Source organism: Molothrus ater, chromosome 2 (assembly GCF_012460135.2).
Source record: "Molothrus ater isolate BHLD 08-10-18 breed brown headed cowbird chromosome 2, BPBGC_Mater_1.1, whole genome shotgun sequence".
Classification (NCBI taxonomy): domain Eukaryota; kingdom Metazoa; phylum Chordata; class Aves; order Passeriformes; family Icteridae; genus Molothrus; species Molothrus ater.
Window position 1 is genome coordinate 25,408,348 of NC_050479.2, and position 20,466 is coordinate 25,428,813.

At 42.3% G+C, this 20,466-nt stretch overlaps 1 protein-coding gene across 5 annotated transcripts in view; it reads left to right on the forward strand.

Moving 5' to 3' along the window:
* The window catches only part of ARHGEF7 (Rho guanine nucleotide exchange factor 7), a 116,530-nt gene extending 112,469 nt beyond the window's left edge, over window positions 1-4,061 (forward strand). For all 5 annotated transcript variants that reach the window (XM_036384079.2, XM_036384054.2, XM_036384070.2 and 2 more), the window contains one exon: window positions 969-4,061. In XM_036384079.2, the coding sequence (XP_036239972.1) occupies window positions 969-1,091 (123 nt within the window). In that variant the 3' untranslated portion in view covers window positions 1,092-4,061. The remainder of the gene's footprint in view (window positions 1-968) is intronic.
* Window positions 4,062-20,466: the final 16,405 nt, after the last annotated feature.

The window sequence follows — 20,466 nt, forward strand, 5'->3', positions numbered from 1 at the left end:
GTGATTATTGGGGTGTCCTGTGCAAGGTCAGGACATGAACTTAATGATCTTGATGAGTCCCTTCCAACTCAACTCATTCTATGGTTTTATGATCTCATCCTTTTTCTAAAATGTCTGTAAAGGACGCATAAAGGGAGTCCAGTTGGACCCTTGGATTGAAGGCCTGTGTTTGTTAAACCTTTAGACTTGTCTTGGGGCCTTATTTCCATGTTATTTACCTTCTGGTTGCTTCTCTACTATTCCCAGCATCACCTTGACCTGTACAGGATTAAACAATGTGAGCATTCCTGTGGGTTGATCCCTGTCATCCTTATGGTCCTGTTGTTCATTTATTTCAATATTGCCTGATGGCACTAAACAGTGAGAACTCACTTGTTAATATACATGTGGAGAGATGGTGTTCCTTGAAATTCAAACTACTCTTAGACTGCTGGAAGTCATCAGTCTAGTTTAAAATCTGGTCACAAAACACTTTTCAGAGAATGTATTGGTTTTAGGATACTCCTTTCAACTATTTACATTCCTAATGAAGCAAGTTGATTTGCATTAAGTTTTAAGCTCTTTGGAGATTGAGACCAGTTAAAATCACAGGAGGTTCTTACAGGGGATATTTAGTCTGCTTACTGCTCATTTCCCTTCTCCATTAGCAACAGATATATTCTACTCCTCACTGATCAGATTTGAGCAGAAGAATTCATGATTATTGGCCATCTGGTAGTAGCACTTGCTGTATAAAGGCCCCCTAAGTACAAATAGGAAGTAGCTCAGTTTCCATTTGGGAGCTTTTGTTGCATTGTGTGAAATAACTGTGTGTAACTTGTGAAGTTAATAGAAGCTTTGCTTTTGTACAGCTAATATCAGTTTTATTGGGAAAAGCCTTCAGAGTTTTTAAATGACAGTGTATGTGTAGTGAGATCTGTTAAAAGCCCCCAAAGCCAACCAGTAATATCTCTGTCTCTGTTGCACAGGATAACAAAAAGATGAAGAAATCATTAGAAGAGGAACAAAGAGCTCGCAAGGACTTGGAGAAGCTTGTTAGAAAAGTTTTAAAGAATATGAATGATCCATCTTGGGATGAAACCAACTTATAACCACTTTTTCTTTTCCCCTTCTTCTTTCTATTGAAAGACCAGTTGTAGAACTGAGCTGGGAAGCCTTCTGACATTAGTCAGTGTTGCATCAAGAGCACTATAAAACAGGATTTAACTGGATCTAGTGATTTCTTGCTCTGAACATACAGAAAGAGTCAAGCCATTTACTGCAGCAATCTGTACTTTAAGCATGGAGACTGTGGATCCTGAACTCTACTAAACTTAATTTGTTTGCATCCAAATTACCTCATTTTGCAGAAAGTGCAGCACCTGACTAAAAGTCCATGTTTTTCAGTGGCTTTTTAATTAAATATATATTTTTCATGTAAATAGCTGTAATTTAGAATGCATATGTGATTGATGTATCAGGGCTGATATGTTGGGGTTTTCTTCTTGTGTTATTATAATGGTCACAAGTGTTAGAAATGATGGCAGTACTGTCTTACCTAAGAAAGGTCAGAGTTCTTTGTGGATAATTATGAATTACTTCTAAATTACCCACTCACCACACATGCAAATTTAAACCCCTATTTTTCCTATTTACCACTATATTTAAATCCTTTACTGTTACCTGTTACTTTAAACAGTTTACAGTTCCTTAAGAACAGTATTAAAATACAGGAAATTGTTTATTGACAGTAGAAACAATTTTTAGCAAATCTAATGCCCACAATTGACATTCACATACACTTGTTTGGCAGACTAATCTATTGTGCTTTGACCACCAAAAGACTGATGTACTTGCCTGCTTTTTATGACTGTGATTTTTAGGTGTTTATGTACTACAGTTTCTATTGTTGTGCTTAAACATACAGCTGGCTGATAACAGATCATACAGTTTGTTAAAGGAAAAAATCAATCTAATCCAGAATTATGTGAATAAATTGTTGCTATTTATATTTTATGGTCACAGCAATTAAATTTTAGCTAACCTTTGTGCAAAAGACACATGGACTAGGCCAAACTTCATTCAGAGCTTTGTTTCTATACCACTATATAATTTTTGGAGTTCCCATACTGTGGAAGCAGTCATTCCTTTCCCACCCTTTTTTCTTTGCATGTTGCTGATTTCTGTCCTACTGGGATTTAAATGGAAAGAAATGTGGAAGATTTTTTTTTAATCGTACTGTAACTCATAATTTGCACTGCTGACAGATTTTAAAATGCATAAAGGAACATTAATTCCCTAGTCTGATAGGTGCAATCACTGCAGTTTCTTGTATTTAAGATAGGAGATGGATGATACATCACTGCAAACGGTGAGCTTCAGATGAAGCACTTAAAATACTAATCCCATTAAAGCTCATTGTTTTCATGGATTTCATCAAACTTTGGATTTCTCTCCAGACAGTGCAGCTTTCTGAGGGGTTTGTGTTCAGTTGAGTCAGAAGTGCAGGTATAGCACAGACTTGAGTCACACCTTTCGTCATTCTGATTTTCTACTGCTCTTTTAACGCCTGCTAAATGTAATGCTGAGACTTCAGCAAATGTTTGTACAAACTTTAGTGAGTTGGAGCCAGGATGATTTGGGTTGTAAGAATTGTAATGCACATTTTGAATCTAATGAAAAATCTACTTTTAAAGCTACCCACTTTTTTCAGTCAAGAACAGCTTTTTTAAAATAGGAAATTCTGTCAATGATTACATACTTGAGAAACAATTCTGTAGGAATGGATGCTTCATAACCCTGAGTAGACAAATTGTTTTTTTTAGGAAGGTGAATATATTTGTAGGTGTGTTGTGTTCCTGCAGTTTAAAAATGTTTTCCTTTAATTTGAAAGGAGGAGAAAATGAAAAATATCTACATTACCAGTTTTATATCTTCACAGAACTTTAAATTTGTAATTTATTGTTACCAAAATCTTCCTTTGATATTTGCACAAAATTGTGGACTGATATTTTATTTATCTTCACGTTTAGAAAATATCCTTGCTAAAGACTAAGTGATACTAACCCCTGAAAATGCATACTATCATGGCCAAATTTAGACGTGGGAAAATCAATATAATTAGAATTTTGCTAACATTTTCACTTTGACATCCAGGGTATTTTCAGAGAGATTTTTAATTTTCATTTGAGCAGATGTGAAAGGACATTCCAGAGGAAGAAGTATAAAAGGAAAACATTAAGCTTAGTAGTATTTAGCAAATTTTAACTCAGGAACAACTTCCATCATAACAATTTCTTTTGCATTATATTGTAAAGAGTGGTGTTGCTATGTAAATCTGCTGACTCTTAGTACCTGTGATATTATAATTTCTGACAGTACCCCTACACTGACATCTAATGAACATGCCTTAAACACTGGGATGAAGCAGTTGTTAAATATGACCAGGACTTAGGGACTGATTTTATTCAAGGTGGATTGAGAGGACTAATTTTTACACAAACACACACACAAGAAAAAGGAGGCAGAAAAGAAAACTGACCTAATATTGTAGGTAGCTTTTGTCTCTAGTGCAGAGAGCAGCTTCCGACTTTAGGGAACCAAGAAGTACCTGAACTTGTTTTCATTGACAATTTGTTACAGTGTATATAGATTGTAAATGTCACCATGGACCTTCTGAATTGTTGGAAACTTTACATAAGCATGGATAAATGGGGCACTGTTTATTTAACCTATTAAAGGGTTGTTTGTTTGCTCTCATCATTTAGGGATGAGGAGATGAAGCCATTTCTTATCCTATAGATGTGAAGCACTTTCAGTTCTGAACTGTCCAAAATGTAGCATAACATTTCTCTGTACTTACTGATGTATGTGTGTTTGTCTCACCATGTCATGACATCCTAAAGATTGAATAACTGACTGCTTTTGTATAAACCTTTTTAATGCAAATCATTTAGGGAATTTAGAGTATCTGTTTACAGTGTCTGTGAAGAACTCTAGTTTAGATGTCACAATAATATCCTGGTATCCACTACTAAAGCTTTTATGCTACATTGTAATTAAACCATGAATTTTTTCCCTTACCCTATGAAGTGTTATGTTTCATCTAATATGTGGGCTATGAGATAAAGGGAAATTGCTTTTTTTTTTTTGCCATTCATACAAATAAGCACCTCTCCAATTTAGTAGCTGCTATACTATCTTGAAAGAGTTTTTTCATGGTCTATTATAATAGTAAATTGATTCCTGGAGAAAAAATAAAAACAAAGCAAGTGTTGTTTAGAGGGGTGAGGAGGAGGATCTTAACTGTCTTACATTGAGAAATGTTCACTTTATTTGGCAACCTGACCTGCTCAGGTAATGTAAGAAATGGAGGAGATCAAAGACAGAAAATAGTGAAAGGAAAAAAAGCAGGAAACACTAGAAACTGCATCAATTGAGTAAAAAATGTCTACATGCATGATTTATCTGAATAGACAGAAATTTGTGATGTATGTGCCATAGAGACATTTTGGGGTTGATGCTGCCTGAAATGGGAGGAGTGGGGTGATTTTTATGGTAGCAGAATCATCAGTGTGGCTTTATGCCAGATGGTGGGATGGGTTGAGGAAAGTGCAGAGAGCCATTTGTTTGAAAAGATGGTTTCAGTCTTTGGACAAAGCATTTGACAGGATTAGTAACATCTTGGGTGTGTGAAATGATAGATTTATTCCAGCTTAGTTCAGCAAGGAGATACACTTGGAACAGAGGACTTTATTTGTAGCAGTTTATAATTATTCTCAGAAGTCTCACTTTGCAACTTTTCTTTGGGTTCATCACTGTTAAGATGAATATTTTACACAATTTGAAATGGTCATTTCCTTGTTACCTGAAGTGTTTTGGGGATTTTTCTTTTTGAATGTTTTTTATTGTGGTGGGTTGACCATTGCTGGCTGCCAGACCCTCACACAGCCACTCTTACACCTCTCCCTCAGCAGGAGATGGGAGAAGGAATAAGATGGAAAAGCTTGTGCATTGAGATAAAAAACACTGATTTCCTATTGTTCACAAACAAAAAAACTAAGCCACCTTTCCCTTACCCCACTTAGGCTGAACTTGACTCTTCCATTTCTGTTGCCCCTATCTTCCCCTCTCCCCCCACCAAGCAGTGCAGGAGGGTGGGAATGGGGGTTTTGGTCTGTCTATAACAATTCCTCTTTCCTGCTCCCTCTTCATGCTTTTCTCTGCCCCAGTGTTGGTCTTCTCCACAGCTGGCAGTCCTTCAAGGATAGATATGCTCCAAGGTGGGTTCATCCTGGGCTACAGTTCCTGCCAATGATCCTGCCCCACTGAGGGCTCACTATGGACTGCAGAATCCTTCAGTGCATCTGCTGCAGTGTGGAGTCCTCCATGGGCTGCAGGGGAAACCTGCTTCACTGTGGTGTTCTCCACAGGCTGCAGGGGAGCTTCTCCAGCACCTCTAGCACCTTGTTCCCTTTGTTCTCCAACCTGGGTGTTTACAGGACTTTTTGTTGCACTTCTCCCTCACTGCTGCACTCTAAAATGGGTGTTCCTCAAGGCACTACCATTTTGTCTGAGGTTTAGCTGTGTCCTGCTTGTTCAAGGGATGTCTCAGTTACATCCTGTTGAACCTGCTACACCTACCAAGCTCAGAAATTCAGGTGCAGAACTTGCTGTTACCCACTGTCACAAATTCACTCACTGTGATAGGTCATGAGAAGGGAAAAGAAGGAGCATGTAATCCTTGATTGTGGGAGTGAGGGGCCTCACTACAATAGGCAGGGCTTGTGTGGGTTAATATGTGTATGTGTTTATCTGTAGATACTCCCTAAGTCCCACAGTGCTGATGCTGAAGGGTCCCAGAAAAGGGGAGTTTGCACTTTGGAGAAATGCTGATATGAAATTTGAGATGAATTTGCTCTGCAAGACATGCTTCATCATCTAGAAAAGGGATAGAGGCTTGTCATATTTTACCTTGTGTGGCTGTCTTAAAGCCACTGTCCAGGCCTAACTCTTGTGTCCTTAGGAAGACACAAGAGCTACAGTTCTGCAAGTTACTATGAGTAGTTACAACTTTGGTACTAATTACTTAGTGCAGGTCTTCACAGTCCAAAATTTGCCCAGGTGCTCCCATTAGTTCCTGCACATTCTCACTGATCTCATTGTGTTTCTCTGTTGAATGTGCAAAGGCTCTCCTTTGTGCATGGCAGAGCTCACTTCTGGTATTCTTTTCCACTTGGGGTATCTGCTGTCTGGAATCTGTCCCCATTTGTGTGGGTGTGCACACCTGCAGGCATATCTGCTGGCTTTCCAATAACATGGCAGTGCTAACCAGCCTGGGAAAGGAAGCACATTTTGCTGAATCAAAAACTTAGCACTGTACCAGCTAGTAAGACAAAAATTAACTGTCCCAGTTGAAACCAGGACAAACCTTTTCCTAATGTCTATTCTACTGTCATATGCAGGCCTGGTGCAATTCCCCAAACAGTCAATTTTTTTCTTATTGTATTGCTAGCCAAGTGATATTCTTATTGTATTGCTAGCCAAGCAGCCTGTGATAGCTGTGTGTTTGCAGTAGACAGAGATGAACAATACAGAAATAGCGTTTTTGCAATATTTTTCCAGCAGGGGACTGTGTTAGCTTCTCCTATGTCAGAAACTTCTCACTTTCTCTGAATTTGTTAATATTTCTACTTTTGTATGCTTTATAACCAAATGGAGTTAGCTTTTTGTATATTTTGGAGCAGATTTTAAGCTGCAGTAGGTACAGTCTATTAAATACCTTTTGTCCTGTAGTACAGAGGTAGACAGTCACAGTTGAAAGTGTTCGTGTAGCATTTGACCAAGCTGTGCCCATGGGATTTGTGTGGGGTTTTTAGCACTTCCCGATGGCACACATGACTTGTTATAGCATCTGTACATTCAGCATCACAAGGGCTCTTTCAGCATAATGCAGTGTGGAGGTAACACAGGATCAGATTTATTGTCAGGCAGAACTAAGCAAGGAATTTTCTGTGATCACTACCTCATTTAAATCTCTGGCCTTGGTCTACAATAGGCAGAATTTCAGAGGGACTGAGAAAAATCTACTGCTACAACGTGTAATACGTGAAATCTCCATTCTGAGATTGAATTGAGAAAACTGGCATGATGCAATGCATGCTCCATCCACTGCACTTGGTTTCATCACTGCTGGGAATTTATGATATAGGTTTTTTAACAGTGCTGGGAGGCGCAAAGAGCAGTGCATTGAAGGAGCTTGGTAACTTCCCTATGCTTGAAGATAAGTGTTTGAAAACACAGGTTCAAGAAAGTGCTCTTGCCCTGCCATGACCAGATTTTCAGCAGGATTTCTGCCACTGCATCCAGACCTGGCTGCTTGTTCTACTGTCTGTCCCATCTTTACTTTTCAGGTCCCCACTGAGCCTTCTTTACCAGGCTAAACAGTTCCAGCTTCCTCAGCCACTCCTGTGATTCATTCTCCAGACCCTTCACCAGCTCCATTGCCCTTCTCTGGACACATTCCAGTGCCTCAATGTCTTGTAATGAGGGCCCAGAACTGAACACAGACTTTGAGGTGTGGCTTCACCAGTACCGAGTACAGGGGGACAATCACTGCCGTGCTCCTGCTGGCCACACTATTGCTCATGCAAGCCAGGCTGCCATTGGCCTTCTTGGCCACCTGGGCACTGCTGGTTCATGTTCAGCTGATGTTGACTAGCCCCTCCTGGTCCTTTTCTTCCAGGCAGCTTTCCAGCCTCTCTGCTCTGTAGAGCTGCCTGGGGTTGTGACCCAAGTGCAGGACCTGTCACTTGGCCTTGTTGGACCCCATACCCTTGGCCTCAACCCATCAAACCAACCTGTCCAGATCTCTCTGGAGCCTTCCTGCCCTCCAGCAGATCAATATCCTGCCCAGCCTGGTCTTGTCTGCAAACTGACTGAGAGTGCACTTGATCCTCTCATCCAGATTGCTGAAGTTATTAAACACAACCGGCCCAGTGCTGAGCCCTGGGGAACACTTGTGACCATCCAGCAGCTCCACAACTCCATTCACCACCATTCTCTGGGCCTGGCCATCCAGACAGTTTCTCAGCCCTTGAGCTGTGCACCCATCTGTGCCATGAGCAGCCAGTTTCTCCAGGAAAATGCTGCAAGAGACAATTTTGAAGGCTTTACAGGTAAACAGCAGGGATGTTGGACTAGATGGCCCACTGGTGGTACTTTTAAATCTTGACCCATCTATGACTCTGTGAAATGATGGAAAGTGTCTCAATGAGGACTTCTACCAGTTCCCTCAGTATGTTCAGGTGAGTCCCATTCAGCCCCATTGGCTCGTGTGACTAAATGTAGCAGATCTTCAATTATAGGAGCTTCGTTCTGCTCCCCATCTCCCTCTTCCATTTAGGGTACTGGTATTTTGGAATCTGTTTAGACATGATTTTAAAACAATTCAGATGAACTGGGTTCTATTAGGAACAGAAATGCAAGAAATTTCTTCAATATTTCTTCAATGCAAGAAATAATGTAATATTTCAATGTATTTCAGTGTATTTCCCACTAGTAGGGAAGCACTCGATTGAAAGAAAAAACATGTAATTCTCTGGCTATTTGGAATGACTTCCTGCTTAGTAAGAGCATCAGATTTTACCAACATCCACCATGAAATACTTAACATGAAGAGTTCTGTGTTCTGCAAGTCTGTATATAAAGAGCTCAGATGCATCTGGGTAAGTTGAGAGGCACTGGTTTATGGCAGGAGGAAAAGTGATTTCTACCTTAATCATTATATGTGTCTGTAAGGCTGGAATCATGTGCACAGCCTGATGTGGTGTGTGTCAGGAGGATTCTTCTTGGCAGAAACTTTTGAAGGCTAGTTCAACCACCCTGTGGAAACAACAGTCATGCTTTGAGCTGCACTCCAAACCAAAAGCATGATGGAAGTGGGTTTGCACACAGGAAAGTGGATTTGCACACAGAAAAGTAGGCAGCCTTGTGCAAAGGTGCACTGTGGGGGGGACATGACAAAGGAAACAGGGAGCTGTGACATGGGGCTGACTTGTGATGCAAGAAAACCACAGTGAAAATGCCCTTCCAGCAGGGCAGCATGTTCTGTGTGCTGTGCACACTGGGAAGAACAGGAGTGTGAAAACTTGAGTGGGAAGTGGCAGACAAGTTGTTGCCTGGCATTACTGAAAACCCTGGCTAGTGGAAGAGGTTGGAGTGACAGGCTTCTTTGATGGGGAAGCAGGACTGAAAACACTGCAACCCACAGGCACTGTCCCAGAGGAGGTGGAAATTTTGGAGGGTTTTTGTCCACAGAACATGAGCTCCTTATTCTGCTCTTTTCTGCTAGTGTTCTCTTCTATGTTATGCCTCCCATGTCCATGTGCTGACAACCATGATGCTATGTGAAACACCATGTGACCTTACTGAGCATCAGCCCACATTGTGGGGAAAGAGTGGGATGCAGTCCTGAGCAGCTGGAAAAGCTTCTGCCCTGAACCTTTAAGCTACTGATCTTGGCTGCACTGAGCACATCATTTTTTCTCAACCTCATTAGAATCCCTTGTGCCTTTTTTTCTGTTTTATTTCCAACTGAACCCATGGCTTTCCTGAAAGTTCTCTTCATAGCTTTGCAAACAAACTCAGCAGACTGCCATGAAGAAGCACTTTTTGCTAGTGTGATTCCTCACAGCTTCCCTTCAGCTTCCAGGTTTGGCCTTTGCCTCTGAGTCACAGGTCATCATTGACTGTAAATTCACTGTCTGTGTTCACGCAAGATCTCCACAGGGGAGATCTGGATCTCTGTCTACTGGGAATCTTGTCCAGTAAGGTTAGAAAGCAGAGATGTAGTTTATTCTGTGCATTCATGCATTGTGCAGGCAGTTACTGTGCACGTGGTAATGCATTAAACTACTCAGTGAGCTATTACTTGGCTCCTAGGAAGAAACATGCTGCTTTAAGACTGTTCTGTGTCTTGCCTTGACTGTGGCTTGCAGCATTTGGAAGTGCTCTATGAGTAGCCTTAACAAGTAAAATCTTTAATTTCGAATTAGGGAGAATAATTTGCAGGGTTTTTTTGGTCTAATGAGTGTTGGTTTATGGAAAATTAAAAGAACTCATTCCCTTTGCCAAACGTGGTTGAAGTCTGATCCTCCATCAGGAGGTTCAGAAATCCTTCAGATTTGGAGGGAATATGGAAAGCAGAGGAGCTGGCCATTTTCACCAGATTTTGTGGTGTTTGTCTGTACCATTACTGTGTACAGACTTGTAATGAACCAAGTAATTACTTGTCAGTCTTGAAACAACTGAAAATAACACAATGAAGCTGGGCTATGTCAGACACCTCAATGAGACACTGGCATGGGTTGCCCAGAGAAGCTGGGTACCCATTCCTGGTAATGAAGTGGATACCCCATTCCTGGAAATATTCAAGGCCAGGTTTGATGGGGCTCTGAGCAACCTGGTCTAGCAGAAAGTGTCCCTGTCTATAGCAAGGGCTTGGAAGTAGATGATCCCTAGGATCCCTTCTAAGCTAAGCCTCTCTGTGTTTCTGTGGGGTGCTGGGATGTGGGTGCCTGTGTGGGAGTGGCTGCTGCCCAGCACAGCTGAAGCCTGCCAGCTGCTGGAGGCTGTGCCTGTGGACAGCCATAGGGTTCTGTGGATGTTTGCAGTTCTGCTAAAATCCCCTTTCTAAAGCCAGTAACACTTTGCTTGTTTAGTTGCCAAGTTCTGTTTTAAGAACAGCTGCCCAACAATTTTGGAATGTTGTTTCTGGGCTTCTGTCCCCCTATTCAGAGTGAAGTAATGCTGTGAAAATATAAAGGAAATAAAAACATAAAAAGTTGAGGCATATTGATTGAGGGAAATCCACTGACTTAGAGGAAGCATCTGCAATTCGAACAAAATTAACTAGAGCAAAACTACACTTATAAATCCCACTCTATGAACTTGTCATAGACTTGCACCTCTTGTCTTTGGTGCATTGTCCTCCTGCTCATGGCTCAGGGTCTGTCCCTCCCATTAAACTCTCTCTCCCCCTTTGATTGCTGGCTCTTGACTGCAGAGTCCATGCATTTTGTGCTGGCTGATGTGGTCCTGGACAAACTCTTTAATCCATCTCAAGGCCTCTGCAAGGGCTGCTCTCCAGGCAACCCCAATCATATCTCTTTCTGAACCTGCCTCTTTTTCATCTCTCCATGAAATCCCCTGGTCTGAACCAAACACTCACCACTGGCTGCTTAGATGCTGCTTAGTTGCTGTCCTGGAGCAGTAATTGTAGGATGTTGTTTGGATGTGTTCTACAGTTGTTCACAAAAAAATATTTTACATTTATCTGATTAGATGGATATGAAACCAACAGAACTGTCCACATTAAGCTGAGAAGTAAATGAAAAGTTCTGTAAAACAAAAAATAAAATCCCTCCTGTGTGACAGATGTCTTCTTTAGCCCCTGTTTTGTGGAAGTGATACATGTACAGGTGAAAACTGCAGAAATTGAGTATATGAGGGACTGAATCCATCTATTTGCTGTAGCTGATGCTGTTGTGTAGGTTAGTATTTCCCTCTCCTCTGCCAAATTTGGAGTATTAAAACATACCTGGAATACAATGACTGACAATCTTGTGAGTTTCCCTTCCTTCCAGGCTTTGGAAATGACTCAAAGAAAGTTATCTCTGAGCATTTGGCTTTGAAATAGTGATAAATGGGACAAGTTGTTACTTCATAAATTGTGGCTTAGGAAGCAAACTGCTTTGGATGAAAATATTTACTTTGAGTTTACATGCCTAAAGTGCCAAAAGCAAATGCTGTACTTCCATTATGTGAGGCCCCAGAAGAATACACAACCTGTCTTCAGGGCCAGAAAAAAACCACACTGGATGAGAGATAATTCTGAAAGCTAAACAGTCAATATTATAGCACTTCACCACAAAATGGTACATATTGTAAATGAGTCATGCCACTGCTCTTAACTGTGGTAAAGCACTAAACAGGATCCAGAAGTGCAGTGTTGCAGTTCAGTCCTGTACTCATCAGAAAAACAAAAAGGGAGAGTTTTTGCAAAAGCTGAGTGCTTCTGAAATCTGGTGCAATTGACAAGATTTTGAAACATGACAGACAGATAAGGTTCACAGAACATTTCAGCAAAGTCTAATTTATCTTTGTTCACTGTATGGGACATTGCATCATGAGGAGATTGTGTGGTTTGAATAGAATAGAATGCATTTTCAGTGTGGACAGATTTGTAGAAAAAGAAAACCAGGTCCAGAGAAGCTTGTCATATATGTTGCATTATCTTTGGAACAAGCACAATCCTAACAAAAACCATGATGTAGGGATACAGGCTGGGGAAACTGGAGATCTGCTAGCCCCTCTTCTTTCATTTGTACTTATCCCAGGGTTGTGCCATTTGTGTCTGAAGTAGACAATGAAATGTGTGTTTTATTCTGATACTTGGGTGCACTGAGCCTGCATGAATTCCCTAGAGCTCCTGGATAATGCTCTTGGCTACTTGGATACCTGCATCCTCTGAAGGGCAGCTCACCTGGGGCTCTGGGAATGCCTGCAGTGAGGAGGTGACTCCAAGCGTGGCTGTTCACCACCAGTGCAGGAATTACTTTGTTTCACTACACCAGGATCAGGAGCAGTGGCACATAGGAGCAGTGGTGGGAAAAGGATCCCATGAAGAAGATGTAAATTAAGGACAGCTCACAGAGTACAAGTGGAAAAAAGAAACATCTTTGTGAAGTCATACTGAGTCCCCAGAGGACAGAGAACAAGCTGCTGCGTGTAAGATTTTCTGTGCTCGACGTGAGGGCAGTGGGACTTGGAGGAATCACATCAGTCAGGAGCAGCAAAGCAGCATCATGAGCTGTACTGTACTAGCGCCTTCAAATTAGATACAGAAGGCCCTAAGAAACTCTGAACTCCAGGAGACCCCTTCCCATACATCTTCCTCCTGCAAGTCTGGCAAAATCCCACCTGCTGGGCTACATCGGAGTCTCCTTAGCACGCTGGGCTGAGGAAACAACGCGCTCTGTTTTTGTCACAGGTGTTTCCTATATGTACATTTTTACCCGTCCTGGAGAGCAGAGCCCAGCCTGCCCGTGCTGAGGAAACAACGCGCTCTGTTTTTGTCACAGGTGTTTCCTATATGTACATTTTTACCCCTGCTCGAGAGCAGAGCTCAGCCTGCCCCTGCTGAGGGCCGCGCTCCGGGCGGGCTTTTGTCACGGGTGTTCTCTATGTACATTTTTACCCGTCCTGGAGAGCAGAGCCCAGTCTGCCCGTGCTGAGGAAACAACGCGCTCTGTTTTTGTCACAGGTGTTTCCTATATGTACATTTTTACCCCTGCTCGAGAGCAGAGCCCAGCCTGCCCGTGCTGAGGGAGGGCCGCGCTCCGGGCGGGCTTTCCCAGGAAGGAGCCACGGGTCCATGCGCGGGGGAGGGGCGCCCCCTGCCGGCCGTGCCGCGCCCTCAGGCGGGCGCGGGGCCCAGAGAGCGCAGCGGCAGTCAGGGAAAGGAGGGGTTAAACAGGACCGTGCTTCAAATCCTCCCAAATTATCCCTTCTCTCAGCACCTCTTCCTGTTGGTCTGGCATTCTCTTCATTGCTCTGTCTGCCTTCCTGTGGTGGAACCCCAGCCGGCAGCCCAGCCGCAGGCAGCCGCTCACTCCGTCTTCCTCAGTGGGACTGGGGAGAGAATTAGAGGGGTAAAATTGAGAAAACTCGACTCGTGGGTTGACATAAAGACCGTGTAACAGGCAAAGCAAAATCTGCACACACCAGCAAGGCAGAACAAGGAATTCATCCACCACTTCTGTGAGCAGGCAGGTGTTCAGACATCTCTGGTAAAGCTGGGCTGCCCGACACCTAATGGTGACCTCAGAAGACATAGACCATCTCTCCGAATGTCCCCCTGCCCCTTCCTCCTTCTTACCCCAGCTTTACATGCTGGACATGACACCATATGGTGTGGGATATCCCTCTGGTCACTTGGGGTCAGCTCTTTTGGCTGTGTCCTCTCCCAGCTCCTTGTGCACCCTCAGCCCCTTTGCTGGTGGGGTGGGTTAGGGCAGAAAAGGCCCTAACATTGTGCAAGCCCTGCTCAGCAATAACGCTGTGTTAACACTGCTTTCATCACAAATCTAAACATAGCACCACCATACAGACTACTACAAGGAAAAAGAAATAGATTCTGATCAAACCAAGTACAGCTTTCAGATGCTTCACAGGTTTCTAGAGACTGCGTCTGGCTGGATCCAACCTTTTGCATGTTCACTGTCCATTTTCAATAGAATATTCTTTTGTTGGTCCTCATGAATTGGAAGATCTGTGGTATTGTGTGGTAGTTTCCATCACCATAGCTCTCATTTTCCCAAAAATGATGATCCAAATTTTTTCCTGCAGCTATCATCAAGGATAGCTGCACCCCAACAAGTGGTATTGAGAATTACTGGGAAGTTTTATTCCTAGTTGGAACTGGGATTTGGAGCACTATCTTGTGTTAGTAGTGAGGCGCAGAAAACCTGAACCCATATTGAAAAAGAAAAACGTCCTTCCAAACTATGTCTCCTGTTTCAGCTCAAGGATATTTAAATATCTAAATCCTATTAGTTCTTCAGAAAATTTCCCCATTGGTCAAGAGAAAGACAGAGCAAGCTGGTCAAGCTGGTCTTTTAATCCTTTTTTTTTTAACTTAGCTTTCCTATTTAGTCAAGATTTGACTCCAGGAAGACAGGCATTAAACCCATACCAAATGTGCTCCAGAGTTAGGTTGGATTCCCAGGTGCTTGCTTTATGAAAAATAAAAAAAAAAGAGGTGGGCCTTTGCTGACATTTGCCATAGTCACTACATTTCAGAGCTCCTAGGCCTATATTGGGATTATAAATTTGACTGTAGCAGAGAGGAACAAGCCTGAATTTCCTCATCTCCACCTAAGCACTGGTGGTAGGATCAGCTGAAGCAGTACAGGCTTTGTTATGGGCTAGGTACATTATTAAAAATGTTCAGGCAAGAAGAGATCTTGAAAGGTCTTTAGTCCAGCCTCCTGCCCAGAGCAGGGACAACTCTGAGGTCTGGTCTGATTGCTCAAAGCTTTGTCCAATTAGGTCTCAAAAACCCTCAGGGATGAAAAACTCACCAGAGAAGCCAGTGGGCTTGAACTGCTCATGCTGCTGAGGGAACATTATTCAAAACAGCAGGAGTACAGACAGGCTGGGCACATCTGTGAGGCTGCAGTGTAGCTGGTGCTGGTCCTAGCTCAAACAACAGTGTGGTGCTCCCTTGGCTGCTTCGTGTTGAGCATCAGGGTATGTGCCCCTATGCCACAGCCACACTGTGTACTGCAGCATAAAATACCCTGGGATGGTGCACTACAATGCCTCTACTTCCATAATATAAATTTAAGTTTTAAAATGGGACAGAGCTAATTGGGAATGGGCTTTCCCTTTCTTCTTGGTGGTTATGAGGAGGCAGGGTTGCAGGTCGTGCCTACAGTTCTGGACCACAGGCACCTCCAAAAACACAGCTCTAAAGGGTTTCTGTTGTAACAAAACCCTTTTAAAATTTTGATCCATCAATGTTTGTGTTCCATTAATATTAGCTCTGCATCTGGGAGGTGTCCTCTGATGTGGGTTCAGTGTGTCCTTTCCTGTTGCAGGCAGTGTCCTGTATGAGCATTTCAGTGTGCTAGCACATAGCTTTCCCCCCAGTTTTAGTCTTTTACCTGGTTGTGCTGATTTTTCAATTCCATTTCCACTTTATATTATAAAAAGATTTCTTGATTAAAATGTTGAACTACTTGTAAATACATTGAAATTGGTCAGTCACAGAGCTGTACTTTTCTTTATTCTTTTTCTGTGGTACACATTCATTATCTTCCTCCTTTTCTGTCAGAATGGGAGTAAAATTCTATTCTATAACACAGACGTGAAATACTAAAACCTCTGATGTGGATAATTTAAACTTATAATACAGTAAAATGTGGAATAATTATATATTACAAATCGAATCTCAACATTTCTATTGTATTCAGTCTGTCTTGTGTTCTACTGGACTATTCAGACTGGCATCAGCAAGAGTCTTCCACTGAAGTGTATTATGACTTGTAGACTGTGTTGTTATGAATAGTCAATTCTACCTTTATTTTGTTTGCTTCAAACTTTAATTTATTCTACATATGCATTACAGATTTCATTTTCAGTGATTATGAAGATAATGCAGCCACTTGCAGTGAAGTTAAATGAAATGTTAATGTTAAATCCACTGCCTTTTTTTCCTCTCTTCTTTTTTTGTTTTCTATTTTGTACTTTTTGAACAGCATGCTTATGAAATACATCACCAAACAGTCCCAGGAGAGGTGTATGTAACCACAGACCCTGCTCCTTTTGTGGGTGAGATGGTTATCACACAACTAACATTGTTCAGATGTCAGACTGCTTCTTATTTTGGGATTAATGTCTTTTCATGGACCAACTTTGTGGTGCTCGTGTCTCAAGCAGAAGGAGATGGACCTGTGCCCATGAAGTCCACCACAGTCTTTCTGCTCTTATTTCGAATTATTGATGCCCTTGTGCCCCTGCATCCTCCTCTGATGACTGCCATCACATTGTTCATACTAAAATAACCAAGAGAACTTCATCAACTGCGTGGCTAATGTGGTAGGAAAATTTGCAGGAATAATACCCAGATTCCAATTAAAAATATTTAAAGGCTCATTATAAAAATGTCCAGGACACGTTATGTATATTAATCATTGAGCAATCAGTCTGTGTGGAGGCAGCTAAGAACTGATTAGTGTATGAGTTCTGTCCAAAATGTAAGCTGGTGTTCATAAATTGACATGTACTTGCATTTCAGAGGGCTGGTTTCAGCTTCCTCTTATAGAGCCACAGGACAAGGAGACAGAGAAGAGAACAAAATCTTTATGAGTAAAGGGACAGAAATAAGTTTACTCAGAAAAATTATTGAAGATGTTTGCAAAAATGTAGAGCAGGCATGTTTTCTCCATGAAGGAGATAGAAACCTGCAAAAGAGCATCTTCAGAGAGGAGTGGGATAGACAATTTTCCCTTACCTTTTCCCATATGGGTTATGCACATCTAAGTTAAATCTGTATTCATGCAATTCTATGATTCTTTAAATACTGTGTTGTTAAAAATCTTGTTGAAAATATCTGGTTTCCATATAAGAAGTCTACCTGGACTGACTGGAGAAAGTTAACTAGATCAGTGCAAGAATTCCTCCAAGGACTTCCAGGGTACTGAGCAAGTTCACAGATGATAAAAAACTGAGAGGAATTGTTGCCTTCCTTGCAGGCAGGGAGGCCCTGCAGAGAGACCTCAATAAATTAGAGGATTGGACAATCACCAATTGTATGAAGTTCAACAAGGGAAAGTGCTGGATTGTGCACTTGGGATGAGGCAACCCTGGATGTACAGACTGGGGAATGAGAGGCTGCACAGCAGTGCCATGGAGAGACCTGGGGGTCCTGGTCCATGGCAAGCTGAACGTGAGTCAGCAGTGCCCTGGCAGCCAGGAGGGCCAACCCTGTCCTGGGGGGCATCAGGCACAGCATGGCCAGCTGGGCAAGGGAGGGGATTGTCCTGCTCTGCTCTGAGCTGGGGTGGCCTCACCTCGAGTGCTGGGGGCAGTTTTGGGTGCTACAATATGAAAAAGATATTGAACTATTGGAGAGTGTCCAAAGGAGGCCACAAAGATGGTGAAGGGCCTTGAGGGGAAGCTGTGTAGGCTGAGGGCATTTGGTCTGTTCAGCCTGGAGGAGGCTGAGGGGAGACCTCGTTGCAGCTACAGCTTCCTTGTGCAGGGAAGCAGAGGGGCAGGCACTGATCTCTTCCCTGTAGTGACGAGTGACAGGATCCTAGGGAATGGCCTGAAATTATGTCAGGGGAGGGTTCAGGTTGGATATCAGGAAAAGCTTTTTCACTCAGAGGGTGGTTGGGTGCTAGAAAGGGCTGAGCCAGGGAATGGTCACAGCACCAAGCCTGAGAGAATTTGAGAAGTGTTTGGACAATGCTTTCAGGCACAGGGTGTGACTCATAGAGATGGTGCTGTGCAGAACTGGGAGTTGGACTCAATGACCCTGATGTGTCTCGTCCAACTCAGCATATTCTGTCAGAAGCTTGGACAAATAATAATGAAAAATAAATATACAAAAGGTATAAAGCCAGAGATAGGAAAGGCATTTTTATTAAAAAATTATATTAAAATGAAGACAGTATCTGTGTGAAAGTGGGTAATGGGATAAAGGGAAATGCAAAAAGGGGAAAATTACTGACCTATAACTCTTCAGCCTGGAGAGCCTTGCAAGTGAGGAACTCATCTTTGCTCAACAGATTTTAATTTCCCACTGAAGAAAAAGGTTTCTGACATACAATTTAAGGTATTCAAGGAACACCAAAATGAGCTGCACAGGCATGTCTTCATTTTCAAAAACATGTCCCTGCCCATAGCAGTGGGATTGGAACTAAATGATCTTTATGGTCCCTTCCAACTCAGGCTGTTCTATGATCACAGCATTATGAGCTTACAAGACCCAACATGCCCCTCATTTTATTTTTTTCTCCTCATAATTCCTTTCTCTTTGTGAAACAAGTGTGAAACACACACAAAAGTGTATGCATGTCCTTCAGCACCCATTTCTGAGATCGGGGTTATCTCACATGTTACAACATTTTCTTCTCTGCATTTCCCCATTTATTTTAATTTACTCACTGTTGAAGTAGCAGGTTCATGCTGAGTGTGGGGAAGATGGTGTGTGGTATTTTTTCTTGTGGCATAGGGCACCTTTAACTCAGACTCAGTATGAGACTTTGCTGAAAGAACTGTTGTGCACAAAAAAGGGTATTGTTTTTCATAGAAATCTCTTTGCCACAAAAGTGCTGTAATAAAGCCTCATAATGGCGTTATTATAAAGCAGAGCACTAGGGCTCAGGAGCTCAGTCCCTGAGTAGGGACCAGGTGCCCGAAGCTAGCTCGCTCATGCCAAGGCCGCAGGGCTACCATCTAGCAAGCATGGTGATTATCAGCTCTAGAGTGATTGCAAGCTCTCAGGATTTCAGCTCTGCTTGGCTGGGTAGTGGTGCCCTGGGCCGGAGGCTGCAGCAGACGGAGAGAGAGAAGGAGAAGGCACAGGCTGTTCCACGAAGATGGCTTTATTTGGGGAGGTCCGTGAAGGGTCTCTGCTCTTCTTCTTTCTCAACTAATGGGGTACAGTATGCTTCTTTTATAGGGTTGGAAAGGATCCAAGCTTGACCAATAGGTAAGGGGTTAACATGACATTGCCTTATAGGGTTACAGAGATAGGTTAAGGGGTGGAGGACAGGAAAACAGGAATTTTCTTTTGCTGTTTCAGCATTCCTATTGCTCATATCCTCCATGGTGCTTTTCCTAAATCTATGGGGTTTACTACAGTGCTGCTTCATTGTGGCTGCTCAGATTGAATCACATGAATAGTTTTGGCCAAAAGAGGGAAAAATACATGACATTTTGCAATGCTTGATTGAAATGACCCATAAAAAAAATCACAGTGCTTCAGGATGGGTTCACAGTGCAGGTCTGTGCAGGGAGGATGCCGTGCTGCTTTCCTCCCTTACTGAGTGGTAACCTTGGGAGGGATCTGCTGGGTGGTGGGGACACAGGTTCAAACCTTCCTTGTCCTGATGCCAGTGAGTCTGTAAAGCAGGGATAGAAATCCCTTGACCCTTTGCCTTGGCTGGGTAAATAGAACACTGAAATGCTTCCTGTTTTATGTAAGTTTATTTACATGCCAGTACAAAGATATTCAGGGACTTGATTCCTTCATAGTAAAGGAAATGTGTCCTAAGGTGCCTTTGTGACTTTGCTAGTGTTTCAGCAGTCAAACTCTGGCCTTTTAAAACTGAGTTTTTTTAAATGTCATGGCAGTTATAACAATTTTAACAGTACCTCTAGTGATACATAAGGGGGCTCCTTTATTAGGCACCATACCTTTTAGCATAAACTTATTTTTTTCCTTAATGAGCAAGGCTAAAAAGTATGATTTTGTGGAGGGTTCCAGAGGTAGAATTATCTTCCAGACTGCAGGAAAAATCTTGTAAGATTCTAAATCATTATTTTTCTGTATATGTTTTTTTCTGGGTCTATCTGAAAGGAATCAGTCACTTAATCTTCTAATCAAGATAATTTCCTTGTTATAAGTCAAAGATGGAGACCAGACTTTTCATTTAAGGAAAATGAGAAGGAAGTCCCAGTTAAGGGTCTAAATCACCCATACTATTCCAATAGTACCCTACAAGTGTCTCAAACTTGTGAACAAGTGTCACATGTTGGAAGAGAAAAACTGTTCCAGTGACACCTAATATTAATCACACCCCTAAGTGTGTGCTGTCCATGCCACTCCTGTATGTAATGTGCAGGCTGCTGCCATCATTATTTAAAGGAGGAGGAAGAAATAATGTTGAGGAGTTGTAGATGACAGAGTGTAAT